The sequence below is a fragment of the Leptonotus elevatus genome, chromosome 2 (genome assembly GCF_054856555.1).
Source record: "Leptonotus elevatus isolate MCC_2025b chromosome 2, RoL_Lele_1.0, whole genome shotgun sequence".
In the NCBI taxonomy this organism is placed as follows: domain Eukaryota; kingdom Metazoa; phylum Chordata; class Actinopteri; order Syngnathiformes; family Syngnathidae; genus Leptonotus; species Leptonotus elevatus.
This window is the reverse complement of record NC_141240.1, coordinates 33288104-33309816: the sequence shown is the minus strand read 5'-3', so window position 1 is coordinate 33309816 and position 21713 is coordinate 33288104. Positions and strand designations below refer to the sequence as shown.

General features: G+C 40.3%; 1 protein-coding gene across 6 annotated transcripts in view; it reads right to left on the bottom strand.

Annotated features, from left to right (window-relative positions):
• Nucleotides 1-21713, bottom strand: part of mical1 (microtubule associated monooxygenase, calponin and LIM domain containing 1) — a 91213-nt gene that overhangs the window by 8286 nt on the left and 61214 nt on the right. For 3 of the 6 annotated variants that reach the window (XM_086070168.1, XM_086070167.1, XM_086070172.1), the window contains 13 exons: nt 13812-14093; nt 12152-12359; nt 10769-10876; nt 10568-10663; nt 10272-10427; nt 8269-8369; nt 7898-8155; nt 5846-5961; nt 5475-5601; nt 4013-4091; nt 3769-3916; nt 3507-3697; nt 59-171 (listed from right to left, as the gene is read on the bottom strand). In XM_086070168.1, coding sequence (XP_085926294.1) covers nt 59-171; nt 3507-3697; nt 3769-3916; nt 4013-4091; nt 5475-5601; nt 5846-5961; nt 7898-8155; nt 8269-8369; nt 10272-10427; nt 10568-10663; nt 10769-10876; nt 12152-12359; nt 13812-14093 — 1983 coding nt within the window. Of the gene's footprint in view, nt 1-58; nt 172-3506; nt 3698-3768; nt 3917-4012; nt 4092-5474; nt 5602-5845; nt 5962-7897; nt 8156-8268; nt 8370-10271; nt 10428-10567; nt 10664-10768; nt 10877-12151; nt 12360-13054; nt 13083-13811; nt 14094-20507; nt 20723-21713 lie in introns of those variants that run through there. The other 3 variants (XM_086070171.1, XM_086070169.1, XM_086070173.1) reach the window with 3 other exon arrangements.

Sequence of the window (21713 nt, the reverse complement as noted above, 5' to 3'; positions counted from 1 at the left end):
GTGTGTGTGTGTGTGTGTGTGTGTGTGTGTGTGTGTGTGTGTGTGTGTGTGTGTGTACCTTGCGTCTTTGCAGAGAGTTGTGCTTCAGCCGGCTGAGGAAAAAGACGGCAGATTGCGTCTGGGAGAGAGTCAGAGGCTTGGACAAAGTCAAGAAGCCTTTGGGCTCGGGAGCTGAAAGGCAGAAAGAAAAAGGGGAACAAACACGTTAGGCAAGCGCTTCCTCCACTTTATCGTTTCACAACACCTTCAAATGTTGGCCTGCTCACTAAGTACGCAAATAAAATGAGCCCTTCTACGCAGAGGATCATGAATATATGACGGTGCCGGCTGTTATATTGTCTCTCTACATGTTTTCAATCCTTTGCTTTGTTAACGTGCTTGAGTAGTTGCTTAGCGTTAAGCTAGCAGGCCCTTTCTTTCTCCAGTACAAGTGAACTTCAACTGGGAGGGGCATTAAATCTCTCGAAGCCTTGTTTTTCTTCACTATGACAAAATGCTAATTCTCAAGCTTCACAAAAAAAGAAGAAGAAAAAAAAGGCAAATTTCTTGAAAAATTCCTAAGTCAGGTCAATTGTACCTCAAGGCTCCGCTTTAAAATAAATGCCACAAAATCGCACCTTTGTTAACTCATTCATTCCCAGCCATTTTCACGGAAGCAACCCCCTTCGCTCAGAGCTGGTTTACTGGATTTTGACAGATTTTGCAAGGCCCACAGAATATTGTGCTCTATTGCTATAAAAACATGGAACTTACCAAAAGAAAGATTAAAGTTGCTTCTATCATTCAGTTTCTGTTGTGCATCAATTACAATTAGAATATAGGTAAGTTTCATCATTATTCACAAATCTGTTTAGAACTGTGGGTAAATGAGCTTTTTTCAACATGGCCCTGGTTGATCTATTTTGCTCTGCTGCCACCTGCTTGCCGTTTTTGTAATAACTACAATTGCTTCAACCATTCTCTTCAGTTCAGAGGCTGCATCAAAGTCTTCTGTATGCGCCAGCATAAAACAAAAAAGGGAGCATGGTGATATTTAAAATATAACATATTTATAAGTTTTTGGGAGCAAATGAGTGAATATCCACTTTTTAAAAGATTAAATTAACGGTTAAATCAAATTAAATAATCGGTTAAATAATCAATATACATACAGTCTAACACTAATAAAATACAAATACTAACAATCACTTTCTCAGCTCATCAGTACAGCACTAATATGAACGGTTCTACGCACAAGTATGGCACTAAACGTTCGGCTGGCAATGAACGTTCTTGTCATGATGTCACAAACGGCCGACTGGTCCACTGATGGGACCCACTTCACATCCAAACTCTTCCGCCGAGGATTCCCAGCAAACGACGGCTGCCCGCTGCCCGATCAGCCAATACAGAGAGGAGCATCACGGAGGGACGGAGAGCAGCGCGCCCGTTTGGCCTCAGTCACAGCTGGAACAATTCAAACACACTCTCCCTCTTGTCAAAATTCATCCTCAGGGGAGTGGGGGGGGGGAAAAAATCCTGGTCCAGCACAGGCTCTCATCCCATCAGAGCCTGACGGAAGAGCTCCACGGCAAATGCCGTGCGGAGGAGAGGAGAAGCAGCAGCAGCTGAGGACGGCACTTAGAGCTCAATGAATTATGGGTAATCGGCTCTTAAAGAGCCAGTGTCCCGACGACGCACATTTCAGTGGGAGGACGGAAGCGCCTGAACCTTTGATGAGTGTGTTAGCGAGCGAGTTGCGTAAGAGGAACGCTGCAGTCCCCAACTACCGGCTTCACAAATGTTGGCCAGCTCAAGCAGCATGACTTATTTAACGGAAACATTCGCTTCCTGCATTTTTGATTGCTTTGTTCAAGACAAAAATAAGGCTTAAGTACAAGAGAAATGCGCCTTTAGTGGTGCTCGAAACCGCCCATTTCCTTTTCGATGCAATTCAAACTGCTATGGGCGATGCTGGTTTGTGCAAATACATCCAACATGTCTGGCCAATCAAAAAAAATAAAAAAATAATAATAATAAAAGAAAAGAAAAGGAGCGAATATCAAATTATAGCTTCATAAAGAACACAAGACAAAGTATTGTATTTAACATTAAAAGTATATTGTGTCACACACTTTGTTTTGTAATTGTAGGTGACTCAAAATGATGCTGTAAAAACGCAGTTGAATAAACTAATGTTGATAGAAGGTTTTTCAATTCCTACATCAGGGGTCACCAATGTGCTTGCCCCTGAGGACCACGACTAACCCATTCTAAAAATAGCTCACCAGTGAGAAGCTCAGAATTTTTTTATTTCTCTATTCAGAGGCAAAAAAAAAATAGTGCCACTTACTAGTGAGCGTATTCGAACTTATGATTCTTTTTCCAAACCACCACACTTGCATTAGTGTCAATTTGGAAACAACATCTTCAAACTTTAGATTTTAGTACTACTACAGTTGAGACAAGCCAGCGTGCGCAACAATGAAATGATTTAGACCTCCCAAATAATTGAAGCTAATTTGTTATTTCTGTTACATTATCTGTAGCCAAGAAGTAGCTTTCACATTCAAAAAGGTTGGTGACCCATGACCTATATTTTCAAATATTCATTTAACAGTAAAGCAAATTACGTTATCTATTTATTTCTTAATTTACCTGTATTTATCGATGCGATAATCGATTCGCTAGTGACAGGCCTAGTTCTTAAGACAGTCCTGTTTAATGTTGCTCATTTTCATCCTAACCCTCCTGCAGCAATCAAGAGCAACAGTGTTCTCTCCTCTTCCGTTTGACTCATCGTAAAACCGTGCACACTCTGTGTTGTGGTTTATTTCACACGCTGAAGGTTTGTTGTGTTGCCACAACTCGTTACCGTTTTCCCACACAAAGCGCATCTTGGCTGTCTGCAGCTCCACATATGACTCCGTTTAAGGCAGCTCTGGCCTTGTGTCTACATCCTAAGACTGAGTGACTGACTTACGAATTACGTACTTACTTTGGCGAAAGAAAAAGTTGTTCCTACCAAGCACATATTTACAAAATCGCCTAACAACAACAAAAGTTGGACGCGGGAAAACGCAACAATAGCATGCTGCGTTATTTTCACATTTCATTAATGTGTAGTACACCACTTGAAAAACAAAGAAAAAAGTGCTTTAAAAGCTTGAATACTTTCGACAAACAAATCGTGGGGAAGGGGGGACCACAAAGAAACCCTTGATTTTGGCCATTTTTAAAACTCTTCAGAAAAAGGAAACAAAAAAGCTCTTAATTGAAATTTGGATAGGTTGTCAGTAGTTTATAGAATAAAACAAAAGTGTTAATTTTGCTCAAATAAACACAGACAATGCACATTTTGCATTTGTCTCTTAATTTTTTCCAGAGCCGTATATTGAATAAATATTTTACTCCTCTGTTTACGTTTTTAACCTGATGAGAAAAAAACAATTTGCACTGAATTGTGTTGTCCAAAGTGCACATTTGCAACCAAATCTTTTTTTAGGTTTGAATCCATATTAGTTTACCTGGCGCGAGCCCAGTGAAGGCGTTTTTGATCTGCGTTAAGTAGAGGACCATGGACAGTCTGTCGATCTGGCCTCCATTAGCAAAGTCGGCGGCCGACATGACTGGCGGGATTCCGAGCTCCTTCTCCAAGATGCTGAAGGCCACTTGGTGATTGCGGATGCAATCGGACGCTTTCAAGGAGCTCATGTCACTGCGGATGCAGTAAACAAGATCAATATCGACTCCGCTCCATTAGCGTCGGCCGGCGGTTTGTCGACTCACATGAGCTGAGGGCGGAAGTGGTGGATTAAAGCGCACAGAGCCAGCCCGGACCTCCACGAACCGGTGAAATCTTTCACATCCACATGGCTGTAACCTGCAGTGTGTTTCTGGCACCATTTCAGCAACTCCTCAAATCCACTGGAGGAATCTAAAAGACAATCAGGATGCCACCTTTGTGTGTTTCTATTGCTTCTTTAAAATAAAACCTCTTTAAAAGAAAAAAAAAGGCGGCTGACATGCCTACCTTGGCGTGAGTATGAGTGTCTGCTATTCTGTTTCTTGCTGGATGGATTGGATTTATCAACAATGTAAAGATGCTGCACCTACAAAGAGTGAGAAGTGGATTAGTAAAGGCATCTCTAATTCAGTATCAGAGAAAGTGATCATTAAACAGATTATTAGTTGGTGATGACCGCTTTTAAAAAGGTAATTAGAGCAAAAAGAAAGTTAACTCATTCATTGCCATTGACGACTATAGACGTCAAAAATTCATGTGAACTATTTCTGTTAGTTTAAACATTTTTCATTAAATTTTTTATGAAAACCTATATTTTTTTTACTGTACATCAATACCAGATATAAAATTATCATGCGATTAATTACAATTAAACGGCCCTTATTTTTTTATTTTATTATTTTTTTTTTTTAGTTAGTCTCGCCAGGCGTTTAATTTTTTTAAAATTGTAATTAATTACATGACTTCATTAGTTAACTATCGATTAATCACAAATTTTATATCTGTTCTAAATTTACAATATTTTTTAAATAGGTTTTTAGGTGGATTTTTTTTTTTAACTAATAGAAATTAGTTAAAAATAATTTTTGACATCTATAGCCGTCAATGGCAGTGAATGAGTTAATATCCTCTGGCATACTTTACAACTTATGACTTATTAATACAGTAATAGTTTTTTTGGTATACAATACTAAATGAATCCAAATAACAAGCCTCATCTATAAATGTGCATAATTAATACATTTCTTATTTACATATTACTTGTATTTACAAAAAGGAAGAGAAAGCACAATCCCAGTAAGAGAACCTTCAAGGCCCAGTGAAATTCCAAACATTTAAAAAAGCTAAATTAATTCAATCAAAAACTAAATCTAGGCACAATTTCATTATACTTGCTAACCCATCCAAAAGTTTCCACAGATTCTCCAATTTACACCAGATTTACATGTTTTTGGCATTTTAATAATAATAATAAAGCAAACAATTCTCTGATTTAACTCTTTATTGGCAGGCACGTCTTGAGTTCTTTTATTGCCTAAACGATTAACAACATTACTCCCAAATTCAGAACACTACTTTTGAGCAGTACTACCACCATGGATCAAAAACAGTATAGAAAAAAACACGCTGAAGATTGATTAATTTACAATATATTGCAAATAAAAGTAAATGACAATTGTACACTTGGCCAGCTATTCTTTCACATACCGCTGGTGGTATTTTTACCCCACTTTGGAAATCTTCTATTTACAGCATTTAGTTGTTGCAGAAAACGAAAACTTGTAAAATTACTGAAAAGAGCTAGTGATATTTTTAAGGCTCTTTAAAAAATGTTTAGAGTGTTGTTCAAATATCAAAATCATCTCATGTCTAATATATGTGTACTGTAAACGTCAACATTTAAAGTGACGACAAACTGAATGAGGCAAAAAAAACAAAAACAAAAAAAAGTTGTGATGCGGCGGCTGACCTGGTTGGTGTGGATGGAGGCGAGGTTGATTCTGACATAGCGCGTTTTGGGGTCTATGCTGTAGGCGGCGTAGTTTTTGCTGGTGTTCTCTGGTGTGGTCTGGGACAGAGCCTGGTAGATGCTTTCTCTACACGGGTCCGAGAAGGAGAAGCAGATGGCAAGGAGATGAATGCACAGGCTGCATTTGGGATGATGCAACACTTTGTATGGTGCATACAAGATGCCTTGACGTTGGGAGTCAAAGGAATCAGCTTTTATCATGAAAAAAGGAAATTTTTTAAATTACATTTCTACCCTGCAATAAAAACAAATAAAAGTTGAAAAGTTTATTTTCTCCCGGACCATTTAATGCCGTTTGCGTTCCCACTCACCGCTCGGCGAGGACCTTGAGAGGAGGCGTCCCCGCGCCCCAACTCCTCACCATCCACGCCGTGTCGAAAGCCGCCAGAAATCCCCGAGCGATGCCCGTCCCCAGAGGCCAGAAGGGCTGCAGAGGACAACGCAAATTAGCTGCTGCAACTCGTGACACATCAACACACGCCAACTTCTATTCAGTTTCTTCTCCTTTTTGGGAGTTGATACTATTCGACTGAGGTTAAGAGGCGAGGTACGCTCTGGAACGATTGATTACCTGTCAATCACAAGACTGACAGAGACACAGAAAGCCAGTCATGTGCGCAAATACCAGCGACAATTTGGGGCCTGATTTGCATGTGCAAAAGCTGAAACGAACTTGACTGCTGACACAAAACGTACTATGCCCGCTGCCAAATGAGCAAAATTGCCATCCATTTTTTTGTCTCCATTGATTTGTCCAATGGAGACAATTTGCAGTTGCAGATTTTGCATCTGCAAAAAGTGCGTGTGAAAGGCAAGCTGCAAAGTGGCACTGCTGGGCGTCACCGTGGCTGCGGTTTTTGTGGCGAACACGACGAGCGGGCACAGAAGGCAAAGCAAGAGGTGACGAACAGAGCAGATCTCTTCCGCTCATATAAACATTTTGCAAGTGACACAAACTAAAGTGTGCCACAGATTCTCTACTCGGGGATTCCATTTTGGAGCTTCTGATGATGGAAACACGGACGTGTTTGCCAGTCATAATCAGGAGTCAAGCTTTTTCCTTTCAAGATGCTTCTTGATATTCGGATTTTGAATTTATTGAACACGCTACAAGTGCTGATATTACTACGACGACAAGATCTACAAGTACGACTACTACTACTACTAGTAAAGTTACTAATTCTACAAGTACTATTACATGTACTACAAGTACGCTAATGCTGTAAGTACTGCTCAGTATAGTACTACTACTACTACCTGTAGTACATGTAGTAGTACTTTTAGTAGTAGTACTTGTATAATAACTTATATTAATACTTACTAATACTACAAGTACTATTACATGTACTACAAGTACGCTACTGCTGCTACTAAGAAGAAGTACTGCTCAGTGTTAATATTTGGGCGAGCCACCAAAGTAAACTGGCCCCCACCCAAGTAGATTTCAATATATATATATATATATATATATATATATATATATATATATATATATATATATATATATATATATATAAATCACTGAAACATTTGTGTTCAATCTGTTACTTAAAGGGTTAAAGTAGCACAAAGTAACTTTTCAACCTTAATAAAAATATTTTCATAACTCTTCTGATGAAACATTAACTTAAAACTAGTTGAATGGTACCTTTGCCATGGCCTGAGGGGGTCTTTGAGGGGGATGGTAGGAAAACTGCCACACAAAAAACTACAAATGTGCTGACTGCTGTATGGCATAACATCACTTCCTCCTTTCCCCATTCATTACAAAGACGGAAGTCAATTTGAGCTTAAAAAATGTGCTTGTCCTCATGGGAAATGTGATCTTACTTCAGGCATAACATTACTGCTTTTGTCCATATGGTGCCGCCATAAATCAACATAAACTAAAGGTTCCTTAGTGTTGCTTTAAAGCACTGCAACAAAGATGCAAAGTATCTTTAGCTCAAAACTAGTGGCGCCTTCTTTTAGGAAGACGTGGTTGTTTGAAACACACAAAGTGTCATGAATTCTCTGATGTTTGACGACACTTCAACTAGCTTTAAGTTTGTCTTTTGTTTGAGCCGAGTTGAGCTCACTGCCACCATTAAGTGCTCGCTTCTCAAATTTTTGCTGGCAAATCAAAGCAAACAATTGTACGCATGACGGTTCCTAACTCGAAAAACCTGTAAGTTGAGTCCCTCGTAAATCGAAGCATCAGTGTAGTACAATGCAAGCGAAAGGACACAGGCCGTGAATTTTAGTATAGGCCACAAAATGTTGTCCAGGCCGTCATTTGATGTTCAATGACAATAATGTCAAATGTTAAGCGTGGAAATGATGAAAGGGAAAGAGAGGACTGTGACACACAAAAGCGCACGCACCTCCACCAGGCAATCTCCAACGAGAGCCATCAGCAGCTTGTTGCCTCTGCGCTCCCTGACCAGCGAGGCGTTCTCGGCCCGCTGCATGCACGTGAAGTCGAAGACGGCCACGTCCGGCTGGCGGGCGTGGTTGTGAGCGAACTGCAGCTCGGGCAGTCGGCCCCCTGTGGAGAAGTAGGCGGCATCGCGAGCGTAGCGGCGCAGGGCCTCTTGATCGATGTTGACCGGCGCCAGCAATTCCTCCGCTTCGTTCAAGTCCTGGACGACAGGATGACAAGTTGAAGGATTTCGGCCATAACTCGCGCTTGTGCTGCCGGCTGGCGTCCGGAACTGTCCCGGGCTCCACTTTGTGACACTCGTGTTGTTCGCACCTGCTTGATGACACCCTTCTTCAGTAAGCTCGTCTTTTTGGCAGTCATGACAAAGTAGTGGGTGTCGTCTTTGTAATACACGATGTTCTCCAAATCAATACCTGGACGACAGAGAGAATGAGACAGTTAGCAAGCGACAGAGTGAGGAAAACCGCCATGTTTTTTTTCATACTTGCAATGCATTGTGGTCTATATCAACCCGGTCGAGTGAACATCAATGTTCACTACTTTTCATAGTGCATTATGGGTAATTTTAAGTGCCCTACATTTTCGATCCCTGGACATTCGGACGCCACTACAAAATGGCGTGACCCCTAAATAGGACACTATGCATTTGGACACAGCCTCTATCAACGACGCTGTTTGTACATGCATCACACTGCCCCCAACAGGCCAAGGCATGCACAGCAGTAATAACAATTGTATTGTTTTTTGTGTGTAATTATAACACATTATTTCACTTATTTATTTTCTTGTTTTTTTTAAGTTACTGTATATTTAAAGTTGAGTTTATAAAAAGTACATTTCAAGTTGAGTTTTGCTAGTTCAATATATAATAAGTTTTGAAATCAGTGAGTAATTGTGTTTATTAATTGTGATTTCAATATCAAAAACTAGAGTTGCGAGCAGATATAAAGGGATCTCGCCATCTTGGCACATAGGACAGAAACCCTCTAAAAAATATGAATGTTTTTGCCAGACTGCGTGTGCAAAGTGCAAACTCCACCCAGGAGAGCGAAGGCCGGACTCGATCTCACATCCTCTGCACTGGGAGGCGGACATGCTAACCAGTCAGCCACAGGCCATGTTCTCCCCATGCTTGCATGGGTTTTCTCTGGGTACTCCAATTTCCTCCCACATTCCAAAGACATGCATGGCAGGGTAATTGAACACTCCAAATTGTCCATAGGTGTGAGTGTAAATGGTTGTTCGTCTTTGTGTGCCCTGTGATTGGCCGGCAACCAGTTCAGGGTGTACCCCGCCTACTGCCCCGAAGCCAGCTGGGATAGGCTCCAGCGCCCCCCGCGACCCTTGTGAGGACAAGCGGTTAAGAAAATGGATGGATGTGTGTGCAAAGTTTCATGGTTATTAGCCCAGGTTTGCCTCCTCAAAAACAGCATAGCGCAAAGCACATCGCCATGGCAACAGTGTGCAACAAAATATAGCTTTCATTGTAAAAGTCTATAGATGAAACACCCTAAGTTTGAAGACAAATGGAATCATTTGTGAGAGGAGTTTGTTAAAATATGACCTCCATAAAAGGCCAAAAATTATGCCAAATTCCAATGTAAAATTGATATGGCCGACTTCCTACCAGGGTTGTGTATGACTTCAAAAGACATGTTTTTTTGTAGTTCTTGGGCAGTTACACATGCATACACATGGTGAACCAATTGCAAAACTAAGCCATTATTTGAAAAAAGAAATCATTCATTTCATATGCGTGTGCAAAGTTTCTGCCCAGGTTTAAACCCTCAAAAACAAGCATAATTTTTCATTTTAAACAGCACATCGCCATGGCAACAGTGTGCAACAAAATAAAAAGCTCTCAATAGTTTTTCATCTTTAGATGAAACACGCACAATTTGAAGACAGTTTAGGACAATCGGATGACTTTTGTAGGAGGAGTTTGCTAAAATATGACCTCTATAAAAGGCCAAAAAAGTAAATCAAAATGGTGGACTTCCAGTAAGATTTAGCACATGGCTCTAAAAGACTTTTTTGTACGTTGTGCGTTGTTATATATGCCTCACAGTTTTCGAGGCTCTAGGTCAGGGGCGGGCAAACTCGGTCCTCGAGGGTGTTTCCCTTCTCCAACACACCTGATATGATCAGTTCATCAGCACGCTCGGCATAAGCCTGATAATGATCGTGTTGATTGGAATCAGCCTGTGTTGGAAGGAGGAAACCTCCAAAACCTGCTCGGGCCCTAATAACGGTGACTTTTTTTTTCCTCATAATTTCGCAGCCCTCCTGTCATCTGCTCACATGTGGACTCGTACCTGTCTCAGTCAGCAGGTCCTGGAAGAACTTCTGGTTGTAAATGCGTGCCACGCCGCTGATCTCGGCCACTTGGGCTTCCGCCGCCGTGTTCCTGTTGACGAAGTTGGCCGTGATGCCGATGGCTAGCTTGCCTCTCAGCTCTTTGTGCTTGAAGCCTAGCAAGCAGAATGGGAGCCATGAACATGTTGAACGTGCAGTACGATGATAACGAGGGCATTATTTACGCCCTCGCAAAATGTCAGACTGCAGCCGGTGGTAGGCCCCCGCTGCGACAGTAGCGTGTCGTTAGTCTCACCCTCGGGGACGAACCTGCCTCCGCCGGCTGAAATGAAAACATCAAACTGGAAAGTTGAAGCGGGATGAGTCTCAGGCAGCACCTTGGCAGTCCAAGCTGTCAAATATTAAAAAAAAAAAAAAAAAAGAGTGAGAAGAGGCTCAGCATGGCAGATGCTGCACTGAACGCGTCAAGCAAAAAAGCAAAAGGTCTGAAGGGTACCTTTGTCTCCTGAGGGCTCACAAAGACCCTGGAACTCCACTCCGGTGTGAACCTCCACCCCAAGGAGAAGCGACACTTTTAAAAGAATTATCTGCAGCTGACGAATGCCTACAAACCCAAAAAGGTTCATTCAATCTTTACTGTCTTAACATCAAGTTTAATAAGGCGGGTCCAAACGAAAGCCCTGGAGCTATTTGTGGCCCGCTGTCCAGCAATCGGCGGCATGCAGCATATGCTAAAATTCATAATTGAAACAGCTGTGGTTTTTGCCTTTATTGTGCTACTTGAGGCTGTGTTAAAAAATCAATCAATTTCTCTCTTCGTGGCCTAATATATATATATATATATATAGAAAAGAAAATCCTTTTGATATGTCTTTTTTCCATAAATTCATTCAAGCAGATTTTTACTTGAATGCCATTTTTTTTTATGTTGCCGTTTTTGTGAGATTTCCTGTTCACAGGAATTTAAAAGTATTTTCTTACATTCAACAAACACATGACTTATTGCACTTTTAAGAAAGTTCAGAATCTCTCACTTATATTATTTAAATAAAAAATTACATAAAAATGTATAAATGTATATAACAAAATTTTTTACTGCGTGAAATCTTTAACTGAATCAAAAATTAAAGTGAATCATGAACAAAATCGAATGGAATCAATTATATGAATCCCTACCCAAACGAAGGCCCTGGCAAGGCAGGAAAAGAGATAAAAACAAAACACTTCTTCTCATCTCTCACAAACCCCCTAATTTCATCCTTTAGAAATGTTACAATTGACCCCAAGGTTCCGGTCAGTTGCAACACACCTTAGATGACTACAAATTGTGAAAGCTTTTTGTTCAAAACCTTTAAACATAATTGCTGTGGTTCTGCAGAGTATAGGACTTAAAATACACTAAACATATGAACCCTTATCAAAATTAAATAGCACAAACTTTTTTCTTTAAAAAAAAAAAAAGAAGCAGCTTATTTTCATTTTCACCTTCTCAGCACTGATCTTGTGCTCTACACATCCAGTGTCAGCTTGACAGGTGTGTCAGTTAATGCCGTTTGTTTCCTCTTCCTTTTGGATAAGGATAGGAGTTTCTGTTTCTGGCTTTTGCTACTGTTGGACCAAAGTTCAGCCAACTCAGTGTTTCTTCAGTTAGAGACCGTGGCTTTTTGAATGAATGAATCATTTCTTACATGAAAATTATGTTTTCACATTTTTTTCTGCATCTGCTTCATGACGCTACGTTTCCACTTGTGGACTAAACTAAGCACACGAAAGGTGAATCTGGTGATTCCTAACTTGTTCCCGATTAGAGCAACTGACCCGCGTTACAAGTCCAGACTCCCCCGGTCTCCCCCACTACGGCGCGTTAGCCGTCACTTACTGATGTGATCCAGCGAGCCGGTGCAGAATTTTCCGTAGAACTTTTTGGCGCCGAGGCCGCGGAGATCGCAGATGGTGAAGGGCCACAGATGGAGAACGTTGTTCCTGGCGAAAGTCTCTCGCTTCTCTATTACCACCACCTGAGCCCCCAGCAGCGACAGTTCGATGGCCGCCCTCAGCCCGCACGGCCCGGCGCCCAGGATCAGACACTGAGCGGGACCAACAAATCATCAAGCAATCTACATAATCAAAATTCAACCGCATTTTGACCTTTTGGCAAAGATTTCCAAAACTAGTGGCAAAAAGTGTTTTCTTATGCTTACAGTGTATTATTAGTGTGCTACTACCAAATTGTCTATGTTTATTTGTAGGGCCCAATTATAATCGGCCGATTATTGCACTTCAAACATCTGCCAAAACAAATCGGCCGATTGGCAGATTATTTTCCCCTTAAAAAGTTATAATCAAAGAAAATCAAAGTTTCCGATGCTATGAAAGTACCCTGAATGCACCATTTTGCTTGCATAGCATTAGTAACTAGCAAGTTTGTAGCGTATGTTATTCTGGTTATTCTGTTGTCCCCAAGCGTCCTTTAAGATGTTTAATGACACCCCACACACATGACATGACAATAAGAATTACATCCACTGTATATTTAAATATAAAACATAAAGCTTTGTTTTTAAAACATCGCTAGCCTAGCGCTAATGCTAAAAGCAAATGTTGAAGCCTCGGCTTCAGGAGTGTTTTTTTTTTTTTTTCAAATAATGAATAGTCACACACAAATGCTATGGGAACACATACCCACAGGTATGATAACACTACGTAAAGGCACACATTTTTCCCAATGTGTAAAAACGAATTATTTTAATAGAATTCAATCGTAACTATCTTCCATACTCACTTTAAGTGTGTACAACATGGATGCACGGCACCACACTGCCCCTAAGAGGCCAAAACGCACAACAATCAGTAGTTGTTCTTACTGTTTTCAGTTGCTATTATTTTAGTTGATTCTATTCTTATTTCACTTTATTGTTTTATTTTGTTATATTTAAAGTTTATATTTCAAGGATTAAAATAATTTATTTTCTCAAACTTCAAGGCTGCAAACGTGCATGGATTTTTTTTTCTTATCTTAACAGACTTTTAAGTAATTAGAAATCACAAATTGTTTTAATCATGATTTCAATCTCAATCAAATAAACGCGTTGGCTATTTTTCCCAGCCTAAATATGTACTCTAACCATATACAGTACAGCAGTTGTAAACAAGTAAGAATGGTTTCATTATTGACACAGAAATCTATACAATAATCTTGTATACTTCATGAAATTTGATGATAATGTCATGCTACGGACTTGTCATTCAAAGCAGAGTAAATCTTAATAGCGAAAGTTTGTGCGTAAGTGACACCCATTAAAAAGGAATGGGTGGGGTAATGTTGTGCATTATAGATAAATATATATATATATTTTTTTAAATAATCATCAGATTACTGTAATCAGTATTTTTTTCTGCCAAAAATCGGTATCGGCAACAGCCTCAAAAAATGTATATCAGTTGGGGCCTATTTATATTTATGTACCTGAAAGTCAATATGCTGTCTACCAACTGACACAGATTCTTTTGAAAGGTGAAGACTTGCATGTTAGCAGTACCTTGTTTCTGGCGCATGCTTTCCTTTGCTGGTAGTCCGAGTGAGACGCCCTCTTGTCCAGCTTGGTCCACAAAGCTTTGGCCCGCCAATAGTTGAGTCTCTCTTTCAGCTTCCCGTAGAAGCTGCGGAAGTCCTTCCGGTTGACGTCCAGCTGCTGGCAGAGCTCATGGAAGTGTCGCTGGACATCCTTGCAGTCCTGCGCTTGGACAAAGCGGTCGAAGGCGGCGTGCGAAGGGTTGACGGGGTCCTGGCTCGCCATGGCGGACCACGGCCGTTGCGCTGCCTTGCGCAAAAAAAGAGGTTCAAGGTTAGGTTGGATGACTTTCTGCCTTGCAGATGTTGATCAAAAGACCTGATTGCTGTTCGCAGCTAGACTTTTATAGGTGTGTGTCATCTAGTCTTCCAGCTCCCGCGTGATGGGAAGTTCCCCGCTCGCTCGCTCCTAATGATAGGCCAGGCCTGATGATTAAATCAACTCGGCGCATGTTGGCTGACTCATTTACAACTTCCTCCTCCTCGTTGTTACTTTGGGACCTTCACGTCCGTGTTTTAGTGTCATGCTTACGTATAGCCTCAGGTGACAAGCTCCTTGTTGGTTTCAGTGTTTAACTTTTTCCACATGTTTGGCATTGCTGCAGACTTTTCTACATTTTGTCTTAAAGCCACACTAAGGAACTTTCAGTTTACGTTATTAATTTTGGCGACGCCATATGGACAAAAGCAGTATTGTTATTATGTTTGAAGGAAGACCACATTTCCTATGAGGACAAGCGCATTGCGTCGTTTTGTAGCTCATGCTAGCGAGTGAAATCCGGGCCAATGTTGATCCTTGACTGTCCTTTCATCCGGGGTAGCTTTTGATGTATGCTATAAAGCAGTCAGCACTTGTAGTTTATTTGTGTGGCAGTCCTCCTACCATCCTCCTCAAAGTTGCCTAGTGCCAGTAAAAATGATACGGACCCCCTTAGGCCATGGCAAAGGTACCATTCAACTAGTTTTAAGTCGACGTTTCATCAGAAGAGTTATGAAGATATTTTATTATGGTTGAAAAGTTCCTTAGTGCTACTTTAAAGTCATGAAATTGGAAACTATTCCAATTCCAGGCACTCAGCAGGATAATGTTGATGTAAAAAGCATCTACAGCTAATGGACAACGAATCAATTATCAAATTAATCAACAACAATTGTGATCAATAATCATTTAGAGAACAAATGTTAACTTAAAAGTGATCCAAGTGATCGAATTTCAGCCTCTCAAGAAATATTCTGGGATTTCTGTAGTTCTGATTTTCGTTGAACAAAAAAAGACTTTTGCAAATATCGGATTTTACTTTGGAAAACAACAATCAACAATTTTTGCCTGTTTTCTGGCTGATGTTACAGACCAAACCAGTAACTGAGTCATCATTTGTGCATTTTCCACACCGTCAGTTTGAAATAATGTCCTGGTTTTGAATCAAGTATCATGGATATATATATAAAAAAAGATTCTTTAAATAATTAAATTCATTGATTAAATGAACGAAAAAAGATTAATGATTAACTCTTTGACCGCCATAAACGTTATAAAACGTTTAGTAAAAACCTACGGAAGGGCGCCGAGGACGTTAAAAGACGTTCACTGTTTTTTTTTTGGGTTTTTTGGGAAACGTGTGGAGGAAAGCTTTGGGCAACTGTGCTGAAAGTATCAAGCAGATCTAGTTAGTATAATGACTCGTTTTGGCCCCTAGATGGCAGCGATGACTCTCTTTGCACAAGGTTGGATGGGCCGCCCACCGTGGGCGTCAGTAGAAGACGTGAGGCGGAGCTAGAGTGTTGAGGGGACAATGGCTGATGAAGCCACAATGGCGACCGGTTGCAAGCAGCTCACGCTTGAGCATTTCTTTCAAAGACGGAAAGCATCGATCAATACTAAAAAGCGCATTGATGTCGACGATGATGATGACTCCGAGCTTGACGCCAAAGTTGGAAGCCTTGACGCGACCGTTATGATCACGTAGTAAGCCTCACCGGCTAAGCGCGGCTAGCGCTGCTAACGCGCACAATAACCGACCGGGTACTTCTACACAATCGGACATTCGATCGGGCGATGGAGAGTTGTCGAAAAGCATCGACCAATGCACATTGATGATGATGATGATGGTGAATCCCGAAGTTGACGCCACAGTTGGACGCCACAGTTGGACGCGGCCTTTATTCTCACGTCATAAAGCATCACCGGCTAGCTCTGCTAACGCCGGAGCTACACATGCGGACATTTTGTCGGACAATGAAGAGTACCCCGAGTCCAATGCATATTCATCGGAGGAGCGGGTACAGTCTGATCACGGAGAAGACACTGTTTCTGGACTACGATGCCACCATGAATGGAGTGGATAAAATGGATCAGAACATCTTTTACCACCCGGTATAGCAACTGAAGGACATGAGGAAGCCAGACGTAACACCACCGTAACGTAACCGTAGCATGATCCTGATATTAGACTTGATGGCAACACACACTGCAGTATATACTTGCTATTCCCCGGAAAAAACGGCCTGCAAGAAAGTGGAGCTTCTGCACGCGAAGAGGCAATCTGTTGTGCAAATGCTGTTGCGTCTCCTTGCACGCAGGGGAGTGTTACACAAAAAGAAAAACTGTCGTTGAAACATCCACATATTTGTAAATAGCACCACAGTTGCACACATTTGTAAATAGTTTGCCAAATTGTTGTCAAATTGTTACACTGTTGAATGTAAATAAACGTATTTTGCTATCAAAAAACCCTTTTTCATTCTTGGTGGTAGTGTTTTATAGAAGTAAAGCACTATTTAGGTGTTTGTGGCATCATTCATGGACAAAAAGAAGTGTAAAATTCACTAGAGTGCATGAAATAATATCGCTTGATTTCTCCGTATTTTAGTCCAAAACAAGCAAAATCGGGTGAAACTAACCATTTTCTATTGTTGATTACTAAAGAACGGAATAAGGTAGAAACAAACTTTTTTTTCTGATGAAAGATGAAAGTTCAATCTTTCATTTGGTAGTATGTGTGTTTCCATAGTCCAAACAGAACATTTTCTGTGGACCTTGAAAGATCAGTCAAAATGCTTAAATCAGCTGGCACTGACGGCATCCCTTTTCTGAAAACGTCTGGCAGTCAAAGAGTTAAAATAATTGTTAGTTGCAGCCCTATATATTACAAATTATTTTATTTTATTCGAATTTTAAATAATAGTATGTGTACTATAATTATACATCACTGCAAATATCAAGTTTTCAACAACTCATAAAAACGGATCCAGTAGAATGAAAGTGGAACAAAAGAACCAAACGAAGTCTTAGTTGTACAAAAGAAGTATTCATGCAACAACGACAAGAAAAAAAGCTGCATTTCTTCAAAAGTCAAAATGTAACAAGGGAGAAAGTCTTCTCTCGGTTGACTTAAGGTGCTTGTTTAGCAGCACGCTAATCTTTCCAGTCAATATTACAGTCAAACAACGAGACGTGCCTCACGCTGAACCTGCCGTACGTGTTTATAGTATTTGTTGAAAGTGACATTTCTGCCAAGTATCCAAGGCAACGGTTCCGGAAGATACTGTATCTGCTGATCACACGGGACCTCCAACTGCGCCTGGCAGTTAACATTACGTGAACACGCATGTGAAAGCTGACTTCCTTGTGAGTCCTTTTTTGTGACATCACCGCAACACAACTAGTAGTTGGATCATTCCGCCAGGTGCCTCGTCGTGTGCTGGAAGTGAAACTATGGAGGACCAAAACGGCCAAAATTCTAAATAATTAAATAAATAAATGTCTAAAAGTGAAAATAAAAATGGATATAAAACATAGAATTCGAAAATAAATAAATAAAAGAATTAAGTGATACGTGTTATTCCAAATAATATCAATGATGAGTAAAGCATACTTGTGAAAAGGAATATCTTACTATATGTTGTAATGTGACTTTGCCAACATTTGAAATGTTTGCCTGATTTTTGGCAAAAGCAAACGAGTAGTAAATATTGTCCATGGCGGATTGCGATACACTCTGACCCAAGCCGTGTTGACTTTGGAGCTCTATAAAGTCTATCTGCCGCACCTTATCAAACATGATCACCCAACAGGACTTTGGCGCCTCCGTATTTTATGACTGCTTCAATTACTCTTCATTGAAATACTTGTTGCATGTCCTTCTTTGAAAACGAGGTATGCAACCCTTTCCATCCGCTACAGCACAGTCCAGTCCAGTCATCCCACCAGTGATTCAACATACGATCAGCCCCATAAACATGGCATGCGTCTTCCTTGATGCATTGCACTTTGCACTGCCAAAGCGGCCGAAACAAACGTCAGCCAGCCTTTGCCCTGCCGCCGTTAATTAAGATCAACGCAAGTGAAGCAGACTGAAGACTGGGTGCGTTTTGAAAGCCTGCCAAAAGCTAAAAATACTTCCAAATGATCACCACCGATCTAACTCTTCAAGAATATGCAAACATCCTCTTTTGAGTTCCATGCTAAAAATACAAAGATCACAATGTGATGTTTCCAAATTTAGTTACGACGGATGAACAAACGCTTCTATGCAGACAGTCGTGCGCAAACCAACAGCACTTGGGAGGAGAAGAAGCCAAGTGGTTCTTCAGATCTGAAAAGTTTTTTTTAATAACATTTCATCCTGGCAGAGCGTCTGCAGCATTAATAAATAAATATGAGAGCAGAGTGTTTTTATTGATTGATATTTAATTATATTTATTTCAACAATTTTGACATGTATTTGTATTTTTTGAATCTGTTTTTTTTTGGGGGGGGGTACTCTTTTTATTTATGCATTTTTTGTTATTTGTATTTCCATTTATATGTATTTATATATTTATTTCAACAATTTTGACATGTATTTGTATTTTTTTAATCTGTTTTTTTTTGTGGGGGGGTACTTTTTTATTTATGCATTTTTTGTTATTTGTATTTCCATTTATATTAATTTTATTTTTGAATTATATTTTTTGTTTCCGTTTTTTTATTTTCACTTTTAGTCATTTATTTTAAATTTTGGTCCTCCATAAATGCAGCCCGCCCCCTCAAAGTTCCAGCCTGGCTCAGCAAGACCCTGCTGCTGAGGTTTTAACTACCCCGGAAATTGTTGTTGGTGGAAAAACGTGCAAACAAAATTTTACCAAGGTAAATTGAAAAGTTCTCCAAATGTACCAGCGGTGGAAAAGCCCCCATGCAAAGCAAACGTTGACCTTATTCATTTGGAGCCGTTCAACAGCAATTGATTGTCAAGGGGAGCACCAAAGATGCTTTTTGGTGTTATCTGGCGCCAACAGACATGCACGTTTGCTTGCGGTTTTGACGACTAGGCAGCTCACAATGACTACTTTTGCGTCTCATGTTCACACCGCACATGCAACAAACTCACTTCAATATCTCAAACTCGATGCTCATAAAAGATGCACAATTCCAAATGAGCAAATAAAAGCTAGATGTACAACAGTGTTAATACTTTATAATTTAAAGGAGGAACAAAAGGCTTAATGAAGTGCATCTTGAAGAGAGCAGTGTTTGCTAACTCAAGCAAGATGGCGTGTTTTTTTGTTTTGTGGACATCCCGGAAAGTAGTGATTTTACAGATACCGCCGGATAGCAATAATATGGAGCTTGTCGCTGAATGTTTACCAACTCTGGGTGATACCAAACGGGTTATAATTGTTTTTTAAACCACATGCTTGTTACGTGTCCTAAACCAAACGGAATGATTTGCTGCGTTTTCTGAAAATGGTAATTCCTTATCTGGCTATCGGATTGATCTCCATTCCTTTGAAAACTAATGCAAATCCATCTTGTCTTGGCTCTTTTTGTTTTGAGCTTCTGTTACATTTTTTTTTTTTTAGCTTCTTTTACAAACGATCCCATGTCACACAAGCGGTCTTCACTGTTAATGCCACTGGAGGAAACCTCATGATGTAGTTGCAATGCACCCGAGGGACCTGTGAACTGCAGTGCCAGGATGAGGCAGACATTTTGCATTCACACAACGGCAGGCAGCAAAATAAAAGTTGTTCTTTCTGAGCTACATATGAATTTGTCTGAAAAACTGCACGTCTTTACTGTGATTGCAAATGCATAAAGACCATTAACCATTAAAAACGTTTTCAAGGCAGGACTTCAAACATGGCTGACTCCGCATGGGAGACATTTAAACATATAAAAGCAAGTGGCGTATGAAAGAATCATGCTAAATTAGAAAAAGTCCTTTAGAATTATTCATCAATTTTTATGAAAATAACTCTTATACCAAACATACTTTAGTTTAAATAGTTTTTAGGGGCTGGATGAGAGGGAGGAAAGTTTGTAATATCAATGGAGAGTGAAGCAAAATAACTATTTTGGGTACAGATTTTCCTCCCAGAGGATTTTTTTTTTAATGTACAAGAAAAAAGAAGAACTACTATATATGCACTTTTTTGTTTTTGGTTTTAGTGGGCCACAACAAAAACAAATCAACACCATCTCTTTGAAAGCTCCAACTCAACATCAAGTCATTCGAGGACTGCAGCGAACACGACAGAAAACCGCACTTGATACGTCAAGGCTTACATAATTAGGTCACAACATACAGTTGAGACAAAAAAAAAACAACCTCAAGCACACAACGCAGCGACACATCCATAAATGGATCCGAAAAGCTCTGTAGTAAGAATCGCGTCAACTTACTTCCTTCTCGCGTGGCCGCTCACGGACAAACGCTTGTGTGTCGGTCTAACTGAATCCTGCTCGTCGAGTACATGCTCGGTTTGTTTTGTGCTGCAGGTGACGAAAGTGCGCGAGCTCACCTGCGTCGCTCGCTCGCGAGACCACGCAGTACGCAGCCGAGCACTTCCGGGACTTTGTGTGAGGCGCGCGCCCGTTTGGTGCGTTCAAAGACAAAAACACGAGCTGGCGTCACACCGTGGATGACGTCACACTATGCCAACGCTTGACTTGAAGCGTTTGTTCACGTGGAGGTTGAAGGACAAAGGAGAAAAATAAAATGCTCAAGTAAAATAGATAGATACCTAAACAAATCGACTTCAGTATCTGTATGATTGGTACCACCCTTTAAGTAGCCAATCCTAATCCCAGCAACATGTATTATGCTTTTAATTTACAGACGTGAGCAAACATAACAAAGCGCGGAGGCTTCAAAAGAAAGGGCGCACTCTGCCATCTGGTGGACATTTACCATTATTGCACTTGATTATTTATCAGTGGTGTGACGTTCACGTAACCAAGTACAAATACTTTGTTTAGTTTGTTACTGATATCAAGAGATGTATTTATTTTTTAACTTGAGAACAACTGTTTATGTTTAAAAACACGTAAGTGTTCTTTTACTTTGTCAAAAATAGCCACGTTATTTTCTTTTTCTCAACCTCAGCGTGATCGCAAAAGGAGAGAAAACACGTCAACCTCGATTGAGTTGTGGTTTTATTCCCCATTTAAGACAATTGTTTGATACTGTTGAGTACGAATGACTTGTAGCACATATATTTAAAAAACACACAAGCTTTTGACACTGAAAATGTAATAGGTCCAATAAAAAGTTAATGTGGATATATTTGAACTGCTCAGCGTTCGTCTGCTGAGTCAGTAATTTCGAGTCGTAATTAGATGTCACTGTCGTGTGCGTGTGCGTGTGTATGTGTGTGAAATCACGCGCGCGCGAGTCACTGCTCAAGTAGCCTTTCAGATGACTCCTCATACGTCACATACCCAAGTATGTACGCAACAAAAAGGCCCAACATTACGACAGTAAGGTTTATTGCACAATATTACCAGAATATTTTTTTTCAATGTAAAATCTCAGATTACGGAAAAGAAGCCCAATGACAAAAATTAAAACGTCAGACTGAACGGCTCAATTACGATTTTTTCATGTCC